The sequence below is a fragment of the Capricornis sumatraensis genome, chromosome 10 (assembly GCF_032405125.1).
Source record: "Capricornis sumatraensis isolate serow.1 chromosome 10, serow.2, whole genome shotgun sequence".
NCBI lineage: Eukaryota > Metazoa > Chordata > Mammalia > Artiodactyla > Bovidae > Capricornis > Capricornis sumatraensis.
This window is the reverse complement of record NC_091078.1, coordinates 15,302,455-15,315,659: the sequence shown is the minus strand read 5'-3', so window position 1 is coordinate 15,315,659 and position 13,205 is coordinate 15,302,455. Positions and strand designations below refer to the sequence as shown.

Sequence of the window (13,205 nt, the reverse complement as noted above, 5' to 3'; positions counted from 1 at the left end):
AGCCCACCAGGCTCCTCTGTCCATGGCATTTCCCAGGCAAGAATACTGGAGTGGATTGCCATTTCCTTCTCCTATAGGTAGTGTTTAAAGCAACTAATAGATAAGCCTTTCTAGAGGAAAGACATGAAATAAAAAGAGAAGTGCGGTGGAGGATAAAGCATTTAATGAATGGGTAGATGAATTACAGGAGATGGTGAGCTTTTATTGGGAGAACTAAGACCAGGTCTTACAAAGAATAGTGAGCTTGTATGACAGAGTAGTGAATAGTATCAGATGTAACAGGTTGGTAATATAAAACCTACGGGGAGTCCACTGGATTTGGCAGTACAATATGAATGGTGACCTCAGCTAAGTAAATCACAGTGGAATGATAGAGAGGGACAGAAGCCAGATTAAAATGTACTTAGAAGTATATTGAAAGTGTGATGCAAAGTTGGCTAGCTTTGTTGAAGTGGTTCAAGAGCCACGTGGTGACATCTTACAAGTACCAAATATTAAAAATTTCCTTTCATGAAAATATCTAGCTAGTTATTATGAATAATTATCAGTGATGTTTTTAAAATACAAAAAGTATATTTCTGTGTTGAGACTTAAATCTAGCTTTATTATTTTTCCTCCTGTTTTCTCTAGCTGAATTTTATTTATTTATTTTTTAAAATAAATTTATTTTAATTGGAGACTAAGTACTTTAGAGTATTGTAGTGGCTTTTGCCATCCATTGACATGAATCAGCCATGGGTGTACATGTGTTCCACATCCTGAACCCTCCTCCCACAGGCCTCCCCATCCCATCCCTCAGGGTCATCCCAGTGTACCATCCCTAAAGCACCCTCTCTCATGCATTGAATGTGGACTGGTGATCCATTTCACATATGATAATACACATGTTTCAATGCTATTCTCTCAAATCATCCCACCTTCGCCCTCTCCCACAGAGTCCAAAAGTCTGTTCTTTACATCTGTGTCTCTTTTGCTATCTTGCATATAGGGTAATCGTTATCATCTGTCTAAATTCTGTATATATGCGTTAATATACTGTATTGGTGTTTTTCTTTCTGACTTCATTCTATATAATAGGCTCCAGTTTCATTCACCTTATTAGAACTGATTCGTATGCATTCTTTTTAATAGCTGTGTAATACTTCATTGTGTATGTGTACCACAGCTTTCTTATCTCTTCGTCTGCTGATGGACATCTAGGTTGCTTCCATGTCCTGGCTATTATAAACAGTGCTGCGATGAACATTGGGGTACACATGTCTGTTTCAATTCTGATTTCCTCGGTGTGTATGCCCAGCAATGGGATTGCTGGGTCATATGGCAGTTCTATTTGCAGTTTTTTAAGGAGAATACCAGAGCACCTGACCTCCCTCTTGAGAAATCTGTATGCTGGCCAGGAAGCAAGAGTTAGAACTGGACATGGAACAACAGGCTGGTTCCAAATAGGAAAAGGAGTACGTCAAGGCTGTATATTATCACCCTGCTTATTTAACTTCTATGCAGAGTACATCATGAGAAACGCTGGGCTGGAAGAAGCACAAGCTGGAATCAAGATTGCCGGGAGAAATATCAGTCACCTCAGATACACAGATAACGCCACCCTTATGGCAGAGAGTGAAGAGGAACTAAAAAACCTCTTGATGAAAGTGGAAGAGGAGAGTGAAAAAGTTGGCTTAAAGCTCAACATTCAGAAAACAAAGATCATGGCATCTGGTCTCATCACTTCATGGGAAATAGATGGGGAAACAGTGGAAACAGTGTCAGACTTTATTTTTTGGGCTCCAAAATCACTGTAGATGGTGATTGCAGCCATGAAATTAAAAGACACTTACTCCTTGAAAGAAAAGTTATGACCAACCTAGATAGCATATTCAAAAGCAGAGACATTACTTTGCCAACAAAGGTCCATCTAGTCAAGGCTATGGTTTTTCCAGTAGTCACGTATGGATGTGAGAGCTGGACTGTGAAGAAAGCTGAGCGCTGAAGAATTGATGCTTTTGAACAGTGGTGTTGGAGAAGACTCTTGAGAGTCCCTTGGACTGCAAGGAGATCCAACCAGTCCATTCTGAAGGAGACCAGCCCTGGGATTTCTTTGGAGGGAATGATGCTGAAGCGGAAACTCCAGTACTTTGGCCACCTCATGTGAAGAGTTGACTCATTGGAAAAGACTCTGATGCTGGGAGGGATTGGGGGCAGGAGGAGAAGGGGACAACAGAGGATGAGATGGCTGGATGGCATCACTGACTGGATGGACGTGAGTCTGAGTGAACTCCGGGATTTGGTGATGGACAGGGAGGCCTGGTGTGCTGTGATTCATGGGGTTGCAAAGAGTCAGACACAACTGAGCAACTGAATTGAACTGAACTGAAGGACTCTCCACACTGTTCTCCATAGTGGCTGTACTAGTTTGCATTCCCACCAACAGTGTAAGAGGGGTCGCTTTTCTCTGCACCCTCTCCAGCATTTATTGTTTGTAGACTTTTTGATAGTAGGCTTTCTGACTGGTGTGAGATGGTACCTCATTGTGGTTTTGATTTGCATTTCTCTGATACTGAGTGATGTTGAGCATCTTTTCATGTCTTTCTTAGCCATCTGTTTGTCTTCTTTGGAGAAATGTCTGTTTAGTTCTTTGGCCCATTTTTTGATTGGGTTGTTTAATTTTCTGGAATTGACCTGAAGGAGCTGCTTGTATATATTTGAGATTAATTCTCTGTGAGTTGCTTCGTTTGCTATTATTTCCTCCCATTCTGAAGGCTGTCTTTTCACCTTGCTTATAGTTTCCTTTGTTGTGCAAAAGCTTTTAAGTTTAATTGGGTCCCATTTGTTTATTTTTGCTTTTATTTCCATTACTCTGGGAGGTGGGTCATAGAGGATCCTGCTGTGATTTATGTCAGAGAGTGTTTTGCCTATGTTTTCCTCTAGGAGTTTTATAGTTTCTGGTCTTACATTTAGATCTTGAATCCATTTTGAGTTTATTTTTGTGTATGGTGTTAGAAAGTGTTCTAGTTTCATTCTTTTACAAGTGATTGACCAGTTTTCCCAGCACCACTTGTTAAAGAGATTGTCTTTTTTCCATTGTATATTCTTGCCTCCTTTGTCAAAGATTAGGTGTCCATAGGTGTGTGGATTTTCCTCTGGGCTTTCTATTTTGTTCCATTGATCTATATTTCTGTCTTTGTGCCAGTACCATACTGTCTTGATGACTGTAGCTTTGTAGTATAGTCTGAAGTCAGGCAGATTGATTCCTCCAGTTCCATTCTTCTTTCTTAAGATTGCTTTGGCTATTTGAGGTTTTCTGTATTTCCATACAAATTGTGAAGTTATTTGTTCCAGTTTTAGATAGGGATTGCATTGAATCTGTAGATTGCTTTGGGTAGTATACTGATTTTCACTATATTGATTCTTCCTATCCATGAACATGGTATATTTCTCCATCTATTAGTGTTATCTTTGATTTCTTTCATCAGTGTTTTATAGTTTTCTATATATAGGTCTTTTGTTTCTTTAGATAGATTTGTTCCTAAGTATTGTATTCTTTTCATTGCAATGGTGAATGGAATTGTTTCCTTAATTTCTCTTTCTGTTCTCTCATTGTTAGTGGAAAGGAATGCAAGGGATTTCTGTGTGTTAATTTTATATCCTGAAACTTTATTATATTCATTGATTAGCTCTAGTGATTTTCTGGTGAAGTCTTTAGGGTTTTCTATGTGAAGGATCATGTCATCTGTGGACAGTGAAGAGTTTTACTTCTTCTTTTCCAATCTGGATTCCCTTTTCTTCTCTGATTGCTGTGGCTAAAACTTCCAGAACTATGTTAAATAGTAGTGGTGAGAGTGGGCACCCTTGTCTTGTTCCTGACTTGAGGAGAAATGCTTTCTGTTTTTGACCATTGAGGATGTTTGCTGTGGGTTTATCATATATGGCTTTTATTATGTTGAGGCATATTCCTTCTGTGCCTGCTTTCTGGAGGGTTTTTTTTATCATAAATGGATGTTGAATTTTGTCAAAGGCTTTCTCTGCATCTATTGAGATAATCATATGGTTTTTATCTTTCAATTTGTTAATGTGGTATATCACATTGATCGATTTGCGAATGTTGAAGAATCCTTGCATCGCTGGGATAAAGCCCACTTGGTCATGATGTATGATCTTATTAATATGTTGTTGGATTCTGTTTGCTAGGGTTTTGTTAAGGATTTTTGCATCTATGTTCATCAGTGATATGGGCCTGTAGTTTTCTTTTTTGGTGGCATCTTTGTCTGGTTTTAGTATTAGGGTGATGGTGGCCTCATAGAATGAGTTTGGAAGTTTAACTTCCTCTACAGTTTTCTGGAAGAGTTTGAGTAGGATAAGTGTTAGTCCCTTTCTAAATTTTTGGTAGAATTCATCTAGCTGAATTTTAATACTCATCTAGTTTTCTAGTGAGAATTTAAAATAGTATTTTCATAAACCTTGTAACTTTGCTATTATTTGCATTCTAACCCCATGGTTTACTCTTAATTTCCTTCTCTAGAAGCCTCTTAAATTTCAGCCTTAGTGATTAGTAGATTAATACTTTTGATCTCCTTTTTCTTCCTTTCTAGTATGGGTTTTTTTGGTATTTTTTACAATATATAGTTGATTTACAATATTATGTTAATTACTGCAGTACAACAAAGTTATTCAATAGTACATATATATTCATTGGTTTTTTTAAAATAATCTTTCCATTATGGTTTCTCGTAGGATATTGAATATAGTTCTCTGTGCTTTTAATATTTCTTTTTTTTTTTCCCATAGTGCACACCTTGGCGGAGATCTTAGTGCCCCAACCAGAGATTGAACCCAAACCCCAGGCAGTGAGAACCAGGGAATTCCCTTAATATGTTTTAATCGAACTTTATTTTTCAATTGCAAGAACCATTTAAACATGTTAAGTTTAAAATCTTGCTCTATCCACACTATCTGATTGATTCTGTCAACTTTATAGAACTTTGCAGGATACCATTAAGGTTCTTTGGTTTATACGGTAATATTTGTAGATTTCTAGAATTTTACTTGTTTGATTCTCAAGAGGGCAATCTTAGTTGCAAATATTTATGGACTATTTATTGTCATCCTCCTTTATAGCAAGTCTTAGCTTGGCATTAACTATCTGACATTGGTAGGGCATTTCATTTATGACTGAGCTGTTTTTGGGCTTAACAATCTGTCCAAAGACCTTTCTGAGCCTTAAGTTCTAAGTTATGCTAATCTTCAGGGAAATAACATATTTGAGTGAATAATGTTTGTTTCAGTCTCGTACAGAAGACTCAGACTTTGTGGGGACTAGAGGCAAGAGAGAGAGGGCCCTTGCCTGTGTCCTCTTCTGCTTCCTCATCTCCTGATGACTGGAGTGTATGTCTTTTCCTTCTGGTAAATTCAGGTAGAAAACATGTTGAGAAATACCATGGTACACTTTTGCTGTCTCTGGCTTTTTTAGGAACTATGTTCATGTTTGAATCTAAGAAATGATATGAAAGCAGAACATCTGTTTAATCATGTCTTTAGGAAACAAAACTCAAGTAAAAAATAGTTTATGCGTTGTATTATTCTGGAGGAGACAGAGTAGAAAGTTGAAGTATAGCTCTCTACTTTCTACTTCTTACTAAGTTGAATTTTCCCTTTCAAGTTTATTAATTTAAAACATTGAATATTCAGAGAATAAGTTAAATGTAATAAGAGATTAAAAAAATCTGTATATCTTTTGTTCTGCCAACAGAAGTTAGGTTGGCAGAACAAGATCCACTAAATGAAAAAGAGAAATGCATTTAATTTAGTCCCACATTTAAACAGACATTTTAAAAGCAAATATTAACATTAAATATTTCATTGAGAAGGAGCTCCATTTTATTAGTAAGCATTATGGACCTGATGGCATATTTACTTTTACATTTATAATTGTAATTTTTATCTTGCCTTCCAAAATGAATTTGAGGCAGTGTTTTAAGTATATAACTGTGTCCTCAAACCTAGAAGTTAGGCTTGCTCTTGGTGGTAGGTCAGGTTCTTAAGAAGAAGGGTACAAGAATCAAGGAAGAAATAAGGAAGATAAAACTGACTAAACCAGCAAAGACAAAGAAGAATAAAAGGTTATTGAGATCTAATGGAAAGTTACCTGACATGGGGCAGGGGAAAATCATATCAGAGAAAGAAATACTAAGGAGAGACTGAACATTTTAAAGTTTGGGATTAGAGAGGTAATCTGCCAGTAGAATAGTTTAAAATGGATCTTGCGTTTTGATATTAATTTCTCATTTAAATGCTTTCTTCTCTGTAGTAACCCTCTGTGTTTTTTCAGTCTTTTAACTTTATTGAGGCTTTCAGTGGATAATCAAAGGTGGTGAATGCTACATTGTACTTAAAAATATGTGGGTTCTTTTTAAATATCTTTGATTTTTAACATAATTCCTCAGTGATAACAGAATAGACTGCATTAGACCATGAAATTTTTGTACCTTATTTTATGTCCCTGGGTATGTTCCAGGGTCTCCTGATTTATAGTCTGTGAAAACTAGAATTTTTATCGTACTGTTGTGTGAAAATTATGTGAATCTTAATTATTTTGGCTTGGTTCATAGTACTTTTCAGATTTACTTATCCTTCTACTTTTCTGTGTATTCATTCTGTTAGTTTTTGAGAGTTAGATACTGAAACTCCAACTAAAAATCTTAATTTATCTACTTAAAAAAATTATTGTAATATATACTGGAACTACATGTAACTTTGTTCTATACTTTCCAAGTCTCCTAGATGTGTTATCATACTTTCATAATTTAAAAAATAAAAAAAAGAAAGAAAAATAATGGATCTTGCAAATTTATTGTTGAGGACCTGAAGATGTACGTGAATCTGCAAAGTAGAATGTCTTTTGAGTGATTTGATCACAGTTAAGCTGTCCTTGCCTTCTTCTTGCCTATAATATGGATCTTTTTTATGGGTTACTTTTGCTATTCCCTTTAAATTCTTACCCTGAGACTTTAAAAGTTGTTGTTCAGTCGATAAGTTGTGTCTGACTTCATGGATTGCAGCATGCTAGGCCTCTCTTGTCTTTCACTATCTCCTGGAGTTTGCTCAGATTCATATCCATTGTGTCAATGATGCCATCTAACCATCTCTTTCTCTGTCTCCACTTTTTCCTCCTGCCCTCAATCTTTCTCAGCATCAGGGTCTTTTCCAGTGAGTTGGTTCTTTGCATCAAGTGTCTGAAGTATCGGAGCTTCAGTTTCAGCATCCGTCCTGCCAATGAATATTCAGGGTTGATTTCCTTTAGGATTGAGTGATTTGATCTTGCTATCCATGGGACTCTCAAGAGTGTTCTCCAGCACCACAATTCTTTAAACGGAGGAAAGGTTTTTTATGAGGAAGGAGCACAGAAGAGATAAAATAGGAGAGGAAGAGAAAGTTGGGCAACAGATGAAAGTTGTTCTTTTTTTTGACTCTTACAAAAGAGACAGTACTCCCTCTTCTACATTGTACTTAACTTTATTGTAATATCAATACTTATGACTCTATGAGTGGTTACTTATATTCTGATTTGTCTACTGAATTGTGAGATCCCTAAGGGTAAGACAGGCTTCCCTGGTAGCTCAGAGGATAAAGAATCTGCCTGCAATGCAGGAGACCTGGGTTTGATGCCTTGGTTGGGAAGATCCCCTGGAGAAGGGAATGGCAACCCACTCCAGTATTCTTGCCTGGAAAATCCCATGGACAGAGGTGCCTGGTGGACTATAGTCCATAGGGTCACAAAGAGTTGGCCACAACTGAGCGATTAGCACACGCATGGGCAAGACATGTTTGTTATTTCTTGCCTGGAAAATCCCATGGACAGAGGTGCCTGGTGGACTATAGTCCATAGGGTCACAAAGAGTTGGCCACAACTGAGCGATTAGCACACGCATGGGCAAGACATGTTTGTTATTTCTTGCCTGGAAAATCCCATGGACAGAGGTGCCTGGTGGACTATAGTCCATAGGGTCACAAAGAGTTGGACACGACTGAGTGATTAGCACACACATAAGGGCAAGACATGTTTGTTATTTCTCTTTCACTATCTAGAGAAGGAACGTAAGGGAATTCCCTGGTGGTGTAACGGTTGGGACTCCCTACTTCCATTTCAGGGGACACAGCTTCAATCCCTGGTCAGCAAACTAAGATCCTACTGGCCTCGTGGTATGCCCCCCTGACAAAAGGAGCTAATATTAAAGGTGTTTAATGCTGTGCTACAGCATTGTTAAGCACACAATACATGTTAAAAAAAAAAAGGAAAGTTATATCAATTGAGTTGCTATTTTATATATATCAAGCACTTTGCTAAGAGAGAGATATCATCAAATCCACTGGTTTCAAACTTTTTAACTTCCATGAAAATGTTTTGATAAGTAAGTACTTCCTCACTCATTTAAGTATTTATGATTTTTATATTTTAATGTTAAGTAAAACTGGTAAATGATTATTTTACTGGAGTCTAAATACCATAGTGGTTTGATACCTACCATTTGTTATATATTTATGAAAAGATACAAACAACTTCTTTCTTAACATTAAAAAATTTGTTTCTTTTTCTGTTTAAATTTGTGTTTCTATTATACTTTTCCCACCAGGTTTCATCCTTTTGTGATGTATTTTTTATGCATGGATTATGTTTTGCATATAGTATATTATGTATACATTATGAAGGCAATGTATTTTTATGCATGCAAGGCTTTCTTGCATATTGATCACCCTGTCGTATGTCTTTGAATAACTATATGTGTGAAGTCAAATTTAAAATATTTTTTCTAGTTATTTTAATTAGCATACAATTAGTAAAACAATGTAAATGTACTAAATGTTAAATCGTTATTAAACAAGAAAATAAGAAGTTTTTGGAAATGCATCTTTTAATGAGATGGATGAAGCTGATCTTTAATTTTTTTCAATTAATTGAACCTTTTGTGGATGAATAATACTCAGTGCTACAGTAAGACAATGTTCAGCATTAGTTTTATTTCCCCCTTTTTTTTTCTTTTAGAGATCTAAGTTTTGAGTACTCTGTATTATTAATTGAATGGTAATGGACAGTTTTGTTTCAGAAATTTTTACTCAATTATTTGAACTTTTCTAACATCAAATGATTTATCATCAGAATTATTTTTATTTATCTATCCGCTGATAATTTGATTAAGACCTTTTTCAGTTTTGTTGGAAGCAAAGAATAGAAATCGCCTGACTTGCCAAGTCTTTAAAGACTTGGAATTCTGGGAAGTATACCAAAAAGGCTCTATTAAAGCTTCTTAATATAGTTCTATTAAGTAGTAATTATACGTTGGTGTTTTATTCATAGGCATTGTTCAGACAGTATTGAGAAAAGCTAAATCTTATTAACTTCAATATACCTATGTCAAAAGAATATTTCTTTGATAAGATGTTTTTATCAGGTGACTTAAACACGTTTTAACCAAAACCATTTATTCAGTTTAAAGCCACTGTCTATCTTGAAACCTTTTTTGGCAAAACTGTTCTTTCATTGTCACACCAATGAGATTTACTTTCATGATGTAAGAAGTCTGACTTCATTTTTTCAATTCAAATAAATTGATTTGATTCATGTTCCTGTAACAACCATCTTTGATACTTAATGTAGATAAATGTAAGGCAAGAAGACTTGTTCAGTGTTGCTTAGAAGAAATAAATTGACCTTGTCTTTCTTGTTCCTTTTTAGAAACTCTCTTAGCTTTGCTTCACAGAACTCTCCTTGAAAAGAAATGTATTTTCTGATAGTGAACATGGGCTAGAAATGATGAACTTTTAAAATGAAAATTGTAATCAACTTCTGAATATATCTGAAAATAGAACATTCTATCCCAGTTCCTCATTTTAAATTTCTGTCTTCATTCTTTACTGTAATAGTGTATAAAACAGGACGCCATAAAGCCAGTTTGTAGTACTTTAAGAAGACTTTGAAGACAAAGTATTGTGAATCATTCCTTGTTTAATACTTCAGAGATTTTTATACTTAGGCATTGCAGTATGGTTACATTCATGATGGAAAAGATGTGTGCCATTCTTTTTATAAAGTGAATAAAAGCACTTGTGGAAGGGGAGGCGAGAAAGGAGAATTAGATGACCTCTCTGGTGTCAGACAGTACGTTTTAGGAAAAGGATGAGTACAAGTGGAAATGGAAGACCTGTCCTTTGTTGTGTGCCTATTTCTGTGACCTTTAGTAGTGTGAACTATATGATGTTGGAATATTTCTATTCTTATATTTATGGTAGCCTCTATTTTATAGTCAGGGAAACTTCTAGTTGAAAGAATTGCCTATGGTCACTAAGCTAGTTAATGGTTTAGTTAAGAACTCCAAAGCTTATTTTTCCTCCTGTGTTACGTTACCTAGTACATAGTCCGATATATAATAAATGTTTACTGTATATTGCTTTTTCCCCTCTTTTGGCCGTACAACATGGCATATGGGATTTTAGCTCCCAGACCAGAGTTGGAACCCACACCCCACTGCTTTGGAAGCGTGGAGTCTTAACCACTGGATCACCAGGGAAGTCCCTACTGTATATTTAATGAAAGAATAATGTTGTATTGTTTTGTGAACTGTTAAATCTTAGCCTTGGAGTAGTTTCTTGAATTTTGTACTGCTGGATAAATATAACATTATAGATGAGTCACTACAGAAGAATATTGAAGATACCTCACATTTTTAAAGCATGGTCAAGTTCATTTCCCTTTCGTTACTGAGGTGGTGTTGGTGGACGTGTCTAATAGAGCATCAAAGAACTCAGACATATTTTTAATGTTTTATCAATTAAGATAGAGACCTGTTATCAGTGTAGTAGTGTTTATTTGCTTGGGGTCAACTGGCATATGTAGAGACTACAGTCAGATGTCCATGAGGCAAACATATATGTTTATTTGACCAGCATATTTTTGTTTCTGTGTTACAGGTATTCTCTTAAACCTAATGACCAGATTTTGGCTGAAGAGAAACATAAGGAACTGTAAGTGCATTAAACCCTAGGCTATACGTAATTTATACTCTGTGGATTAGATGTGTAAACAATCTGATTTTTAAAATTCCATGAGGTTTTAAAAATCTAAAGATATAACCAGTAGTATGCTCTTAATCCTAGTAGGATTAGGATAAGTTATACTACATAAGGTTAACAAAGTTGTTACCACATGCACATTAAAATATGTTTTAATAGTATTGTATCCCATCATCTTGCGAGTCCCTTGGACTGCAAGGAGATCCAACCAGTCCATCCTAAAGGAGACCAGTCCTGGGTGTTCGTAGGAAGGACTGATGCTGAGGCTGAAACTCCAATACTTCGGCCACCTCATGTGAAGAGTTGACTCATTGGAAAAGACCCTGATGCTGGGAGGAATTGGGGGCAGGAGGAGAAGGGGACGACAGAGGATGAGATGGCTGGATGGCATCACCAACTTGATGGACATGAGTTTGGGTAAACTCCAGGAGTTGTTGATGGACGGGGAGGCGTGGCGTGCTGCGATTCATGGGGTCACAAAGAGTCGGACACGACTGAGCAACTGGACTGAACTGAACTGATCCCATCATCTGGACTAAGGGCATATTGGGAAATAAGTTGTTTTGTTCTCTTTCCCCGGATAAAGTATTAAATTGTCATTGTTAATTTTGGCTCTTGCTGAGTTGACTTCCACCCTGTGCTTAAGGTGGAGACATGATTTTGTCACCTTATGAAAAAGTAAATGCTTAAGCTTGTTTAGCACAAGGTTAAAAAAACATTTTAAAATTGTAGATGTGAATATAACTTTGTTTCTTTAAAAACTTTTAGTATTCATAGGATTCTCTCTTTCAGGTAGAGTAACTGTATACATGATTTTGGAATATCTCTGTTGCTGTTTTTCTGCCCTATGGTAGTGTCTAAAAAAATTACTGCGTTACAGGAACTGTAAGGTTTTTAGCTAAAAATTACAGACTTGGTAGTTTTAAAAATTCAGCTCTTGTTTTTCAGTATTATAGGATTGTTCCAGGAGGGAAGCTAAAAAAAAAGTTTATGCTTCTCTTTTCTAGTAGTCTACCTTTTTTTCTCCATCATGCAGTAAGAAAGTTCTGATAACATTAATTATTATGCAAATATTTAATATCAACTAATAATGTAGAACCAAGAGTTTGAGGCTTACTATACCTTTAGGTTGGACTTAACATTATTAGTATTATTATTATATGTTTTTAGAATTGAAGTATAGTTGACTTACAGTGTTGTGCAGACCATACTTATTCTCAGTGATAGTTAAGGTTCTATCCTGTTTAAAATACATTGGTGAATTTGTTTACAGACATCCTTGGTTGTTTCCTTAATGTTTGACATCTAATTCAAGTCCCTTGCTGTTTAGTTTAAATGAAATCTTCATTTGTGCTCATGTGTATGGAGAATAACTTTCTGTAGATCAAGTACTTTTCAAGACTCTTATTTTCTTCCCAAGGTTAAGTAATGATTTTTCTGAGTACTTGTAACTGCTTAAAAAAAACTCTGTCCTGGATCTTTTCCAGATTATTTTCTTCCTTTTCTCTTATTGAAGAGATTGCAGAAAGTGTTAATCATCAAATGGTGTGCAGGGAAAGGATTTCTTTAAGAGTTCTTACAATTGATATATCCCATTATTATGTTAGCCTTTCATCATGTTAATCATAAAATGATAGGCTCAATGTGTAGGGAAAGGATTTCTTTAAGAGTTCTTATAGTTGGTATATCCCATTGTTAATATTAGCCTTTTACCAGTGTTTTTATATTTGTTATGTCTTCATTTAATTATAATCTCCGAGTGAGTTCTCAAATTTATTGTCAAGGAGTTTTATATAATTTTTTCTTTACAACCAGAAATTGTGAATGAGGGTACATGATTGTAACTGTACCATTGGTTGATTGCTTGTTATTTATAGGTCTTATAGCGGAGCTTTTTCGGTTTGGGAATTAGGTAGTCAACCTAGAAGTTCTTTGGGGCTTTCCTGGTAGCTCAACTAGTAAAGAATTCTGCCTGCAATGCAGGAGACCCTGGTTCGATTTCTGGTTGGGAAGATCCCCTGGAGAAGGGATAAGCTACCCTCTCCAGTACTATGACCAATATTAAAAATAGCAGAAAACTTACATAGTGTAAATATTTTCATATTATTTAATATGTAACCCATACTAATGTCATTCATTTACAGTTTCTT

The 13,205-nt window shown here is 35.8% G+C and overlaps 1 protein-coding gene across 1 annotated transcript in view; it reads left to right on the top strand.

Annotated features, from left to right (window-relative positions):
• Nucleotides 1–13,205, top strand: part of ADK (adenosine kinase) — a 504,899-nt gene that overhangs the window by 33,764 nt on the left and 457,930 nt on the right. Inside the window, exon 3 of the mRNA XM_068981947.1 lies at nt 10,954–11,007. Within this exon, the coding sequence (XP_068838048.1) occupies nt 10,954–11,007 (54 nt within the window). The remainder of the gene's footprint in view (nt 1–10,953; nt 11,008–13,205) is intronic.